Source organism: Nilaparvata lugens, chromosome 1 (assembly GCF_014356525.2).
Source record: "Nilaparvata lugens isolate BPH chromosome 1, ASM1435652v1, whole genome shotgun sequence".
In the NCBI taxonomy this organism is placed as follows: Eukaryota; Metazoa; Arthropoda; class Insecta; order Hemiptera; family Delphacidae; genus Nilaparvata; species Nilaparvata lugens.
The window spans coordinates 31,164,220-31,180,165 of record NC_052504.1 but is presented as its reverse complement, the minus strand read 5'-3'; the positions used below and the strand labels follow the sequence as shown (position 1 = coordinate 31,180,165).

The 15,946-nt window shown below is 35.4% G+C and overlaps 2 protein-coding genes across 2 annotated transcripts; both read right to left on the bottom strand.

The window, feature by feature from the left end:
- Positions 1-946: 946 nt before the first annotated feature.
- Positions 947-3,593, bottom strand: LOC120350778. The gene is made up of 2 exons (XM_039425563.1): positions 2,765-3,593; positions 947-1,636 (listed from the first exon to the last, which is right to left on the bottom strand). The coding sequence occupies exons 1-2, from the start codon at positions 2,949-2,951 to the stop codon at positions 990-992; spliced, it is 834 nt and encodes a 277-aa protein (XP_039281497.1). The 5' UTR covers positions 2,952-3,593; the 3' UTR covers positions 947-989.
- A 2,965-nt stretch (positions 3,594-6,558) lies between these two features.
- LOC120350776 (zinc finger protein 239-like) lies at positions 6,559-10,316 on the bottom strand. Its single transcript, XM_039425556.1, has 2 exons — positions 10,056-10,316; positions 6,559-7,587 (listed from the first exon to the last, which is right to left on the bottom strand). The coding sequence occupies exons 1-2, from the start codon at positions 10,207-10,209 to the stop codon at positions 6,728-6,730; spliced, it is 1,014 nt and encodes a 337-aa protein (XP_039281490.1). The 5' UTR covers positions 10,210-10,316; the 3' UTR covers positions 6,559-6,727.
- Positions 10,317-15,946: the final 5,630 nt, after the last annotated feature.

Genomic DNA, 15,946 nt, shown 5'->3' with positions numbered 1-15,946 from the left:
CGTAGTTGATCGCGCCGTAATTTTCGCGCACTACACGCGACAGTTGGGTGACTCCACGGGCAACAGAGAACGAACTGCAATCCGTCGCGCCGCTGTGGCTTCACTAGCAGTAGAAGTAGCAATAGCAGTAGACCGATGTACGATCATGCCGCAAGTTAACATTCGTAATGTTGTACTCAGTGTACTTTTAGTTTATAGACGACGCCGGTTACAGAAGAGAAAATACTGGATTCATCCAATACTAAGCAACAGGAAGTCTGAAGGCATGTTCCATACGTTGCATAGCAAGTTGAAAAAGTATTCAGACAAGTTTTTTGAATTTTATCGCATGTCTCAAAAATCCTTTGAATACTTACTACAAGCAGTATCACCAATTTTGAAAAAACAGAATACCAACCTACGAGAAGCAATAGGAGAAGAGGAAAGGCTCTCAGTGACATTAAGGTAACTTTAGTTCACTAAATCATTACTAACTCATCCTTAACTAGCTTTTATTAATATTATTAATGTTGTCTTATTACATTGACAGTAATTTATTGAGGGGTAAAAATACCTAAATGTGCCCTTTATGGTCAAACATGAGCTAGTTTTCCTTGTCACCTTGTTAAAAATGGTTTGTTAATTTGACGCTTTTTTATTTTTAAACAATTTTATAAACATATAACTCGTTGCAATTTTATAAAACAACTACTAGTTTTCCTCGTCAACATGTAACAAACTTTTATTCATTTAATGCGTTTTTATTTGTAATTATTTTATAATCAACTATAAACGTTATGTTATACCAACATGAAAAATTTACATGTACTTAAATGTATAAACTAGGTATGCAAATAATTATCAAGTAGGTGTGCAAAATAAAGACAAATCATTTTTCAAATAATGTATTTAGAAATTTATAAACTCTGTACAAAAGTGAGTACATTTCTCATGCTTTGTTACAATTTAAAAAGGTTCAAAACAGATTCATCGGTATTGTCGTCCCAAGATTATGGTTGACTATGCAAACTTGCTGGACTATGCAAATCGTTGCTTTGACCTGGTCCCGGTGAGAAAGTATCCTTCAGCCCATCGCACTGATTGTGGAACTGCTGTGAAGACGTAGCCCTTGCTAAGTTTAGTTGTTGAGCATTGCTGCAATTCGACTCCATTTTGCTTTTTGAATAACATTCTTGCAGACATTGCATGACTTGTATTCTAAATTGTAGAGATGCATTTTCGCTTAGTTGTCTCATTTTTGGCAGGAGAGATAAGAGGAACAACTTGTTGTCATCATTATCATCGGAAGGTCCAGGAGGTGGGTTAGGTGTAGACTGTTCTTTCAGAATTTCTAACAGTTGCGTTTCAAAATTTCCCTTCTTTGGTTTACCTGCAGGTTTTTTGATAGGTGGAGGTCCAAGGTCGTCAGGCTGTTGATCGTCTTCTTCTTCTTCTGCATTTACATCTCCTACTTCTTCAGGTGCCATATTTCCTGAGGTTTGTCTGTTCTCCATCACAGGTCGGAGGAATGCCATCTGTTGTTGATAGGGATAAGGTCGTCTTTTACTCGCTCCACTTCCACTTTTAACAATCTGTGTCCTCAGAGATCTTAAGTAGGCATCCCTCAAAGCTTTCCATTTTTTCTGTATGTCTCTACCTACAAACAAGAAAAAATTATTTTTAAAATCTTCAAAGTCTTAAATCTCTTAAAGTCTGTCAACAATTTTTTTTTTAGGTACTTAGCAGCAGGATGCTCTATGCGGTCGCTCCATTTCCAATATCGTCTGGGTAGAAAGACCATCCGTACAATAGTAAAAGAAACGTGTGAAGCCCTGTGGTACACCCTTCAAGCTGAGTACATGAAAAAACCAAGTGAAGAAGACTGGATCAATACAGCTGAAAAATTTGAGAGGAAAACTAATTTCCCAAACTGTCTCGGGGCCATCGATGGAAAACACATCTGCATAGTGAAACCTGAGTTTAGTGGCAGCAATTACTTCAATTACAAACATTTTTCCTCCGTTGTGCTGATGGCAGTGGCTGACGCCGATTACTGTTTTACTTACATAGATATTGGTTCATATGGGAGTTTGAATGACTCGATTAATATACTAAAGTCTACAACGTTTGGGCAGGACTTGTCCTCTAAAAAAACTGATTATACCTGAACCAAGGCCAATTACAAATACTTCAAGCAGAATACCGTACCCTTTCGTTTTTGTTTCTGACGAGGCCTTTGCTCTAAGCAATAATCTCCTGAGACCATTTCCTCTCAAAGGACTTACACCTGAGAGACGCATATTTAACTACCGTCTTTCGAGAGCAAGGAAATATGTAGAGTGAGCTTTTGGCATATTGGCAAACAAATGGAGGATTTTACATCGGCCACTTGATGTTAATATAGAACTTGCCGACAGCATTATAAAAACCGGCTGTATATTACATAACTATGTGAGAAAAAATGATGGATTCAATTTTGAGGACACATTGTCATGTGACATGGAAAGCATCACACCTCGAGGAGTAAGTAGAACAATCAATGGATTAAATGTAAGAAATATGTTCTTGTACCACTTCAATTCTGCAGAAGGATCTATCCCATGGCAAACCAAGTACGTACATGTAGAAATAGTTAACATGGTAAAAGAAGCATGAAGTTAAGAATGTATACGTATGCTCAAGAGACTAATTAGATTTATATGCCATGATTATTATGAATATAGTAGGTAAACAACATGTGGTATTATTCTTATTGTGAACTGTGAATAAATAAAATTTTACTCACCTATTTCATTCACTTTGTCTTCATCAAATTCCAACAATTTCTCTTCACCAACAACCCCTGCAACTACTTTTTTCCATGCATCAATTCTAGCATTTCTGCTCTTGTAATTCTCATCACCTTTACTATATAAAATTGGGTATTTCTCTACTTCTAATATGATTACCTCACAATCAAGTTCAACCTCCATTGTTCACAAACAAAAGAATTCACTACACTTAAAACTGTTCACTAAGAAGACTAGCGTCACTTGCTACTTGGTCGGTAGTTGGAACTGGACTGAGTCGCAACCAACGCTGCAGTCTACAGCTAGTGGCGGCAAAATGTAGCAGTAGAATAGGACCGGTTCCATTTGGGCGCGACACTACGTTCTGTGGCGTGCCGTCAAATGTTACACGCTGCAGACTGTCGCTAGTGAAGCCACCTCCATTTGTCTCCTGCCTTCTCATTTATTTGACTTACTAACCGCAATTTGTAGCGCGATCAGCTACGGCCAATGGAGCCGCGGCCTAAGGTTTCAACACGAAACTGCAGTCATGTGATGTATGAATGTCTAATAAATGTGGATGTGACAAGAATAAAACTTTTTTCAATTATTGAAAAATTCGACAATATAAATCTCTCATTCAACAAATTTTATCAGTCATGATTCACACACACACTTATGAGATTTTTTAAAAGTCGTTTAGATCACTATCATTTGACTCAATCAATATAGCAATACTAAACTTTTGTAATACTCTTCAGTCTTCATAATATGAAAATGGATAATATGCATAATATGGATATATTATGATCCAGTAGTATCTATCGCCAATTTAGAAGAATAAGGGTGAAAAGAAGTAATGATACAATAATATTAGCAAAAGTTCTTATAACAGAATATATTATTGAACAGCAATACAATTTAAGAATTAGTTTTTATTAAGACTAATTTAAATCAAAATCTTGTAAAGAATATAAAAATTCAAGATTCTAGGCCTACCATCCATTTTATATTTAATTACAGTATTTTGGTTCTGTCTGAATTTAGAGTAAAAGATAGATGGTTACAGCCCCATTTTTCAAAATCATAATTCTTTCATTCTCTGAATTTTCAAGTAACTCTTCGAACATATTTCGTTCAGTTTCAAGGCTGTTACTTGAAATAACCGAATTACAGTGCTTTTAGCATGTAACATGGACGGTTCTCAAAAGTTGAAGCCACTTGTCATTGGCAAGTCTGCAAAACCGCGTTGTTTCAAGGGAATAAAATCCCTTCCCACTATTTACTGGTCGAATAGAAAAGCATGGATGACGACAGAGTTATTCATTGAATGGCTGATTTCTATTAACGATGGAATAAAATCACAAAATTCTACTGTTTCTTGACAATAATTGTACTGTGCATAACAACCCACCTCAATTGAATCATGTGAGGCTGATTTTTTCTACCAGACATCAAAACTACAACCATTGGATCAAGGCATCATTCAAGATTTTAAAATTCTGTATCGCAGGGAAATTGTTTCGATGACAATGGAAAGCACTGAGAAAAGGAGAGAAAGTGAATATTACAGTTTTAACTGCAATTCTTACAATTCATAAGGCTTGGCAAAATGTGAGCCCCATCACCATTAAAAACTGTTTCAGAAAGTGTTGATTCAGGTTAATTGAAAGTGATGCACCAATTGTTGAAAATTCTGACTCTAGATGGGAAATTTTACCAGACTGTGAGCAGTTAACCTTTCAAGATTATGTTCGAGTAGATGATGATATTGATGTCTTATGTTGCGCTAACCGATGCAGAAATCATGAACTTTCAATCCCAAGATGACGATTGTGATGCAGAAAGAGAAGAACAGGAGGAACAATCATCAGCTCCGGTGACACTAATCCAGACGAGGTCAGCTCTCTGTACCCTACGCTTTCACAATGAACACAAGTGATACCCTCTTCTCAGCTATGACAATAATAGAACATTCATTGGACAAAGATAAATGCGAGTTATTAAATCAAAAGTAAATTACAGACGTTTTGCAATAATTTGAAAATGTCCTTGAAATAAATATGAGCACATTTTTAATAAATTTGAAAACTAGGAACTTGATCTTCTGTTAATTTGTGTAATGTACACTGATAGCATTCTGTATGCTAAATAAAATTTTGCAGGTGAAGATACAATCAACTCTTGTTTATTTGAATTTTTCCCAGCATCCCTCTTGTTTATTTGAACTCTCATTAAATTGAACTTTTTTGAGGTCCCTTTAAAATTATCGAGAGTCGACTGTACATAGAATGGAGTGTGAAACACACTCAAAAGCTATACTCAAATCTACCATGACAGACCCTATAGTAAGCTTTTGTTCGAAACCATCCAGTACCAAATCAACAACCTTCTTAACTGCATCTATTGTGGAGTGATTGGGCCGAAAGCAAAAAAAAAAACATATTTCGGCTGAAATCATCAGAAGAGGGTTATTTTCTATGAGAATCACCCGTTAGATACACTTAATTCCATTATTTCCGGTGGGGGGGCACCCATAAGGATACGTCAAGGATCAAAACTGTTAAAGGAATTAAGTGTATCTAACGGGTGATTCTCATAGAAAATAACCCTCTTCTGATGATTTCAGCCGAAATATGGGTTTTTTCTGTTAGGAAGGCCTTGAAAAGGTATTATAATAAAAATTGTATTTTTACTGAATGATTTGTTTTCTACTTTTGGGTGTCCCCCCCTCTAAATTTGAAAATTCTAAGTAATCCTGTTCAGAATTAATTGCTCTTTCACGTGATGTGTGGTTTTTCATCAATACTAGTGAAATAACCAAGTTGTATAGGGTGAAAGTGGTGAGTTAGCATAATTCTGAAAAACCCTTAAAAAATACCCCTTTTTGAAAATTCGTTGGTCCGGAACGAAACACGGTAGAGTCCTCCTGCACGACTACTCAATTTATTGGAAATTCAATTTCTTTAATTTTGTCGAGAATTATTTTACTTGAGAAACTCAAGGTTTTAGAGATTGAATGAGAAATTCGAAAAAGTCCGAAATTTTGGGGTTTTGGGGGTGAAGCCGCCCTCTGGCGTGTCAGCAAATTTCGGATTCGAATTCAGCGCCCCAAAATTCATATAGAACCGTCGAGAAAAATTCTTTCTATAATATCCATCGAAAAAAGTCTATATAATAATTATGTAATTGAGTGTAAGAGAGGGCCGACTATGCCCTAACTTCGCTCTCTAGGAAAAATAAAGGTAGTCATTCTATTCTATATATATTGCACAGTACATCAAGGCTAATTTTCCTGAATTACCAGAACATGAAATTTCATTTCTATTGCATGAAGCAGTTGTCAGATAAAGTTTACTTCAATCAAATAATTTAATAATTGAGCAAGGTAAATACAAAAATGAAAAAGATAAAATACATGAAACTTTACAGAGATCTACCTCCTAAGAATAAACTGTTTTCAAGAAGTACTCACTTTCTCTCTTCCTCATATTATGGGGAAATTATAATATTCAATTCAAAATTAGTTGAAAAGGAATAATAATAGAAGAAATTCACATGCAAGAAAAATAACAAAGAAATACATAAGCTATACAGCAAGCAATATCTACGTAGATATTGAGATATCAGACTGATAAGACGTCAGATATCAGACGTTAGATATCAGACTGATAAATTCAAACTATTTATCAAATGACTTGATAATTTTGTTATTTTATTGCGGATGATGTCCACATGAGCTTTCAGCTTGTGCGTGGGTAATGTTAATTTCGAGGGTGATTTGATCAGATAATCAAACGACTATGCCTACCATCGGGATTTGAACCCGCGGTAACACTAGCCGACTGAAGGGTACAATGCCTTAGTTGTCTCAGCAGGAAATCAGCGTTTATTGGTGAACTTCAGCAGCAGAACAAACTTTACCTATTACCAAACACAATTACATGAATTTGAATAAGTGCATGTGAAGTCTCAAAATTTCAGCTGGCATTTGTTTCTGCTTTATGCGTTCTGATATGTAATTTCAAATTACATGAACGCGCACATTTATAGTCACAATACTCGCAGCTAAAAGGTCTTTCTCCAGTATGTGTTCTGATATGTCTCTTCAAAGTACTTGATAGAGCACATTTATAGTCACAATACTCGCAGCTAAAAGGTGTTTCGCCTGTATGTGTTCTGATATGTCTCTTCAAATGACTGGAATGAGCACATTTATAGTCACAAAACTTGCAGCTGAAAGGTGTTTCTCCTGTATGTGTTCTGATGTGTAATTTCAAGTTACTTGATTGAGCACATTTATAGTCACAATACTCACAACTAAAAGGTGTTTCGCCAGTATGTTTTCTGATATGTAATTTCAAATTACTTGATTGAGCACATTTATAGTCACAATACTCGCAGCTAAAAGGTCTTTCTCCAGTATGTGTTCTGATATGTGATTTCAAAGTACTTGATTGAGCACATTTATAGCCACAATACTCGCAGCTAAAAGGTGTTTCTCCAGTATGTGTTCTGATATGTGATTTCAAATTACTTGATTGAGCACATTTATAGTCACAATACTCGCAGCTGAAAAGAGTTTCTCCTGTGTGTTTTTTAATGTGCCTCCTGAAAGTTTGAAACCCGGGGGCTTTGTAGTTGCAGTCAGCACAGCTGTAGAGCTTCATCTTTTTCCCAGCCGCAGATTGCTCAGTACATCTTTCTAGTGGAGAGATTGAAACATTTGATTGATTCATTCCGCCCACTTCTGTTGCATTGACAGTTCCAGATGTGCTGCAGTTTGAAGGCCACATCTCCGGTTCATACTCCACTGAACTTCCTTCTGCCTCTTGCTCAACTGCAGACAATAATAATGCGAATTGGATTAAAGGATTAAAGGATAAAAGGATTAAAGCAGAATAGAGACAATAAAGCAATGATAAAAATCTGGTGAGGTACACTCACACTATGTTTCTTGCCTTACCTTAATTATATGGTCCGGGCGCAAATGTGCTAGAAAAGGCACTCCCTGGTCATTTTCGGGTAACAACCGTGGAAGATGTCTCAATTTCTTCGTTACAACTAGTATAATAATGAGAAACACAATGATGATAAGTTGATATCACAGGTAAACACCTCAAAATCTTTTTAAATTTCTTCCTGTTATAACTTTTTCGTGTTTTTTTTTTACTATAGATTCAATTTTTACCTGTATCTCTTGCACAAAAAAGTTATAACAGGAAAAATTCAAGAAAATGAAGAAAAACAGGGTTTGTAAGGTTAAGAAGGTTATAACAAATGAAATATGCGTTTTGGAGGAAACCATTATATAACAATTATTTTAGAGGAAGATTTTCCGAATATTTTGGTGCAAAGTACAGTGGAATATCATGAACGGTTATCAAAATACAAGCAATATAACAAAGCCCTGAACATTTTGGCGGTCATTTTGATTGTGAGGTGTTTGCCTGTGATATCGACTTATCATCATTGTGTTCCTCATTATATGCTGGTATATAATGAAATTAGAAATTAGAAATTAGCATATAATGAAATTAGAAATTCTCTAATTTCTCAAGAAATTGAGACATCTTCCATGGTTGTTACCCGAAAATGACTAGGGAGTGCCTTCTCTAGCACATTTGCGCCAGAAAAAATGAAATTTATGAAAACATCTGAATCAGTAGCGTATTCTCAATGCTAGCTAGGTTAGCTGCAAAGCCCAACTAGTTTCAAGAAATAATTATTACTATCCATATATTATTCAGAGAGGTAGAAAGTTTCGTAAAAACAGTAGTGGCTTCATGTTTTAACTCAAAATTGGAGTGTGTGATGCGGCACGATGAGGCCTTATACGCAAAGCTGAGCACTAGACTATCGGCCTATAATAACAATGTTATTCTGAAAGGAGGAGGGGTGGCGGGTGAGTAGTTCGTTTTGCATTGCAGTGAATCGGAGCGAGAGCTTCGCTCTTGGGAGCGCATACATTCGTCCGAATATTGGCGATAACAGCCGACTGAAGCCGATGCGAGTTGAGTGCTGGCTTGAAATGTTATTTTTTGAGGTTATATTTTGTTTTTGCCAGTTTTGGTTCGATCTGTTGAAGCTATTGCTTTTACAAGTTTGTTTAATTTTTCAGTAGCAGGTAACCCGTGCTTTGCAAGAGTAAAGTTTGTGCTGTTTGAAGCACAAATAGGGTGAATTTAGTTTTATAGTTCCATGCTGATATTGAAAGTATTAACTACTGTATTAATAATTTACAAAGTTTTTTACTTTTGAAAGGTGATTTTAAAATTACTGTGCGGTTGGATTTGGGAAAGCAAAAGTCTGCCGGATTCAAATTGAGGAGGATCTAATCGATTGAAAAAATCAATATGATACTGTGAGTGTTTCAAGTATTATGTCTTCTTCAGTTATCTGTACTAAAATAAAGGAAATAACTGGCTTATACTCGTACGGAATAGGAAAATTATGTTTGACGCATCATCACGTCTGAACTACTCAAATGACTAACTTGAAATTTTGCATATAGCATAGAAATATTTAGGCTAGGTGTTTCCGTGGATCAACATATTAAATGGGACATTCACATTCAGAATCTATGCTTCAAACTGAAATATTTAATAACAATTTTTTACAGAATGACCCAATTAAAAGACTTGAATATTTTGAGAACGATTCACTACACGCTTATGCTCATTCACTTTTCCATTATAATATAGAAGTATGAGGAGCAGAGCAGCGTATTACACTCATTAAAAAAAAACTTTATAATACAAAAGCATATTATTAGAGCTGCGCTTAGAAGACCCAGACTCTATCCCAGCAGATTATATTTGAAGAGATGGATCTACCAACGTTACGTCAAACTTATGTGACAGATTTAATTCTTTTTATTAATAAAAATACACACCAATTTACCCGTCGCACAATCCCTTATAATATACGGCCAACTAGTAGTAAATGCTTTCAGTACTAACTTTACTTAATTAACATCTAGTAAACACCAATTTGAATTTCGGAGTAATTAACTAATAAATAAAATTCCGGAAGACTTTATTAAGGATAAAATAACAAAAACCAAATTGAGATTAATAAGATCGTGGGTAAAACAGAACTATTATTTTAAAATTGAAAATCGAGTTGGCTAAATCAACAATTTTTGGCAAAAAACACGGGAGTGACCTGATCAAAAACTTTCAGCTATGAGCGGGTTTGAGCCAAAATATGGAGATAAAAAGAGATAATAATTCATTCATAATACAATCATTATAATTAGTGTTATCAGATGCATAAAATTGAATGAAAAAATAAAATTAATCTCACCATATTCTTCCTCTTTGATGAATATTAGATTGTAGCCAGGGATTAGATGTTGTTGGCTGGAATCATCATTGGCTGAAGAGCTTGCAGTGCTGCACTCTGGTGCTGGTTCTTGGCTGCTATCAACTGCAACTGTAGCCATCTGCAATATTGACATTGGTAACTATAAGAAGAGATCAATTGTTGTTATACTTGAGATAATATAATATATTTATTCAACACATCATTTTAAAAGAAAACAAACAGTTGAATATCGTCATAAAAACATGTAATAAATATAGAGGAAGCAGGTACTGTACACTACAGCATTGTCTTAAAAATAGTGCAGGTAATAGGATAATTTATGAATAAAAATATGCCTCCATCTTGTATCACAGAAATCAGTTATACTATTATAAGCTTTTGAAGCAAGAAAATTTTCTAATTTTTTCTTTTTTTTAATTTTTGTATTAGCTACGGACTGCAGCTCGATTGGTAGGTTATTATAAAGCTTTGCACCAATGTAAGAAGGCATTTTCTCATATGGTCGGAGTCTAAGCTGTTTTAGAGCTAATTTTTTTCTAACTCAAGTATCGTGATCGTGGAAGTCGGCGTTTGTGGCAAATTCGGAGATGTGGTTGTACTGTAAGCGAGTGATTATTAATAGCTTATACCACATAATACAGCATTATTGTATTCTGTGCTTGGACATATAAATTAGAGTTAGAATATCCAAATAAACAAAATGCCTCTCTACATGACTCATTGAACTTGAGCCCCGCCAAATCACAAATTGCTCTTTGGTAATTTGAAATTTTTTATTAGTGAATCAGCAGTGCTCCCCCACAGCTCTGTCCCATAAGCTACATGGGCGATAAAACATAGCAAAGTATATCATTCTAGAGACATGTATTGGTAGAAGTGTTACTGAATTTCTTGATACAAAAAGATCTCTACTCACTCTAATAAAAATAATAATAATATCGAGTGACCTGGCTAGCTCAGGTCTGGTGTCAGAGTTTTCAGGCCGCAACTGATCAATTTCAGGGCCTCTGACATGACCTAACGACTGCTTTTTAGGCTGCCGGGACCGACGGCTTAACGTGTCCATCTCTATTAACTATTGCATTAACATGCTCATCACACACAAGCTTAGAGTCCAACTGAAGGCCAAGTAATTTGACAGAATCAGTTTTAATAGCACAATCATTTTCAATGAACAATTGTAGATCAAATGCATTGTTTCTTGAACTAAAATGTACCATTTTACTTTTCTTCGCATCAACGGTTGGGGATAGTGAATTGAAATACTGAACAACTCTATTACACACAATATTATAACAATCATTTTCAAGATTGCCTAGGTTTTTGTCTACGAATATAGTCATCTATACATAGCTTTGCCTATCGGCGAAGGGCCACTTGACTACAATACTACCTAAACTTCGAACATTTTTTAAAACTTTCCAGGATTGCTCCAAAAAGACGTTTAATCCTACAAAACTGATAATTACGCATATTTTTGTCCTTTGAACTTTTAATGTGAATCTACTCATTCAGAAGATAAATAGAATTTAATTAGAATCAGACTTGATATGTAAATAGTGTTCCTTTCCGTTTCCAACTCAGTTTCTCACAAACTAATAATCAGGATGAAACTTTGATAATATCAGGAGAATTGTTTGAGGATGCCAAAGATCTCTTGTAAACGAGGTACCGAAATCTACATATTCAAATTTTCATGACATGAAAATGTTACTGATCTAGAAAAACAATTGTTTTTAATAATTTGCGTAAAAATATTGCGCATAAAATGTAGACAATTAGTTGGATTTATTTTTAAAGAATCATGAGACTAGGTATTTTCGCTTAAATCCTGTAGAGCGTTAAACATAGGCACCCATTTAGCATATGCTAAGCAGTTGAATATGCGCTTGCTAGAAACAATAGACTGCCAACCGACATGAGACCAAGTAGAGCACTCTATCTCATATAGATTTCCAGGTACATCTGATAACAATACTCCTTGTATTTTGTAAGCACCCCATTTCTAGCTTCAACCATCATCACTAACTAAATTTAATGTCCTCAGATTGAAATTTCTCACAATGTTATAAGTGCATGCTCTATGAGAATCACCCATTAGACGCATTTTATTCCATTATTTGCTGTGGACACTCCAAGGATCAAAATTTCAAACATTCAGGCCCGGTTTTCAAAAGCCGGTTAAATTTTAACCGTGATTAATCTCACGATAACCAATCAGAGAAGGCCTTTTTGATAAGACGGCTTCTCTGATTGGTTCTCGTGGGTTAAAATTTAACAGGATTTTGTGCAACCGGCACCCATAACTTTTGACATTTTTCTCAACTTTTCAAGCTGGTTCAAAATCATTCACAAGTCAAATTTGGTTGAAAAATTGAAAATTTATTGTTGAGTGTACTTTAACCCATATTACCATACACCAAGAAATGGCCAATTTCTTAGAATGATTTCGAACTTCCCAGCTGTTTTTTCCTCTCATATTATTTTAAACTTAAATTAATTAATAAATGAGGTACAATACGAAGAAACTAAAAATTAAAAAGATAAGTATAAAAACAAATATACCGTATTCAAAACAAATCAATAATTCTTCTTCTTCGATGGCGCTAAAGCCCAAATCGAGCTCTGGCCTACTCAATATTGCGCCTCCATCCATCACGATCTCTTGCCTTCATTCTCCAATTCCTGATGCGAAGAAGTTCTGCTGCATCCTTTGAGATGCAATCCACCCATCTCAGTCTTGGCTTTCCCAACGGTCTTTTGCCTCCTGGTTGTCCCATATATATTTTTCTGGGAGACCGAGAGTCTGGCATCCGCTCCACATGCCCCGCCCATCTTAAGCGGTTCAGTCTGACATATACAGACAGGGGTGGCTCTTTATAGAGAGCAGCTAATTCATTGTTGTTTCTTATTTACCAGACACCCTCATCACACACAGGTCCATATATTGTACACAGCATTTTCCTTTCCCAGCGGTCTAGATTCGCTGCAGCCTTGGATGATAATATCCACACTTCACTTCCATACGTGACCACTGGGCATACATACACTGTGCGTATTATATTCAGAAGTAGTGTCGAACATTTTAGGGTATTGTTCCTGGATGATAGGAGACTACAAATGTCGTATTTGATCCGCATCGTATAGGTAAGGGATACCTTAAGGCTGTGCAAAGGTTAAAAATAAACTTTCTACTGGTGATATTTTTCAAAGTTTTACGATTAGTATACTATCAAGCTATCAAAATTAAAAAGTTTTCTCAGGAAATTTTTTTTCGATCATTGCATGCGGCAGCTGATCAGATAGTCTGCCGGTCATTATTCTTTACACCTGTCAGTGAGGACGAAATGATAAAAGTCATTAATAGTCTTAAAACTAATAGTGCACCTGGACTCGATAATTTAAAACCAGATTTTTTCAAACAGAATAATACTATACTTGCCAAGCCTTTAACACATATTGCAAACAAAATTTTTGAGGAAGGTGTTTTTCCACAGTGTCTTAAGGAAGCTGTCATTTGTCCAATCTTCAAAACAGGAGATAAGAAAGATATGAATTGTTACAGACCCATATCATTACTCAGTACATTATCAAAAATTTTTGAAAAGTGTATCAAAACAAGACTGATCAGCTTTCTTGAGAAAAAAAATCTTCTATCGCCAAACCAACAGATCTAGTCGCAGTACAAATGATGCTATCCACTATGTGACCACTCAGATTGCCAATAAAATAAACACTGAAGAGAAACCATTAGCAGTATTCTTAGATTTAAAGAAGGCTTTTGATACCGTGTCACATGACATTCTACTTTCAAGGCTTGATAACTATGGAATAAGAGGAGTCGCATGGAATCTTTTCAAGAGCTACCTATCAAACCGAACACAATGTGTCAGAGTCAATGGATGTATAAGCAACAAGCTGACTGTAAAGTAATAATAATAATAATAATTTATTCGACCAAAAACAAACATTGTACAAACAAATTGAATAAAATAACATAACTGGTGTAGCAAACACCCACGCATGCACAATACAAGTTTATCATCATAGTCTAAATGAAGCCCCAAAGGTAATCCTGTGTGGGGCCTTCTTCGTATATTTAATCACAATAGAAAATGATCAAACAAAAGATAGAAAAAAATGAAAGAAGGAATATATAGAGTCTTACATTAATAGTATACAAAATCTTAAGAAACTACAAAATTTCAGAAAAGAATCAAGAGAAAAAAAATTGAAACTAAAATAATAAATCATATTGCAATTTAAACAGTTCTCCGTGCGGGCAGCACATTCCAAATGATAATTTGGAGTCCCACAAGGAACAGTACTAGGACCAATTCTTTTTCTTCTCTACATAAATCCATTATGCAACATGGAAATTAATGGATCAATCACCACCTTTGCAGATGATACTGTTCTACTGTTCTCTGAACCGACCTGGGAGATGACCTGGAGAGAAGCCGAGACTGGACTTCAGAGGGTGTCTCGCTGGTTGGGTGAAAATCTGCTAACATTGAACCATGAGAAAACCTTCTTTCTGACCTTTTCAGCGACTCAACATGGACAGCCAACAGGAGATGAGATAGTAATCGAGAATCAACGGAATAACACTTCATACACAGTTCACAGGAAACAGTCACAGAAATACCTGGGAGTTACTATGAACTCTTTTCTGCGCTGGGATCATCATCTCAATGAATATGCGGGAGACTGAGGAAGACCATCTACAGATTCAGGATTCTGAGGACACTGGTCGACAAGGGATGTCTAAGAGTTATCTACTTCTCTCTAGCACAGTCCCTCATGCTGTATGGGATTGTGGGATGGGGAGGTGCAAGCTTCTTGCACATCGAACCGCTCCTCAGGGTACAGAAGCTGATCATGAGGGTCATCAACCAGAAGCCTCCACGCTATTCATCAGACCAGCTATTCAATGAGTTTGACGTGATGGATCCAAGACAGCTTTACTCCAAGGAGATACTATACAGATTACACAAGAACCCAACAACATTCCAAACCAGAAACCACAACCACAACACCAGATACAGGAATCTTCTCATCACCAGTGTTGCAAGGAAGGCTCTATACCAGAGACATTTCAATCATTTAGCACCAAAATTATATAATCTACTTCCTGCAAACTTTAAACAGATTAATCATCCTAGAAAGTTCAAAACAATAGTACACAATTGGTTGATGAGCAAAGGAAGACAGAACATAGAAAACATTATTTCAAACAACAACTAACCACCTAATGACTTACTAAACACTAACTAATTAATAATACGCACAAAAAACTAACAAAACCTACTCTAGAACATGGTACGCCATAGTGGAGTAGGTCAATTCCACACAGAAAAAACTAAACAAGTAGAGGACACATAATAAGAATTTTTGTAACTAACTATTGTATGTAATATTGTAATTTATCTAATATTTTGTGTAATTGATGTTGTAGTTTTAGTTTTTTTGGGAATGAACATTTTATTTATTTTTTTTTATTACTTTTTGAGATATGAGCGCCTTAAGTTTAAATTTTTGTGCCAGAACATTTCAAGTTTTGTGAAAGATAAAACCATGAGATTTTCTTCGGAAGAAGATCAACAATACATGAAGAATCTATCCTTAAAATCTCATGGTTTTATCTTTCACCGAACATCAAATGTTCTGGCACAAAAATTAAACTTTAGGCGCTCATATCTCAAAAAGTAAATTTTCTTTCTTTCTTGATTCTCATGATACTCTCAGAATTTGATGCTAATACCTATTATAATTTACTATCATGATATATGAAGATGTACTATATTGTTGATAAGAATACTCTCTACAAAATTTCAATCCATTTACAATCACTGGTGGGTCTCAAGATG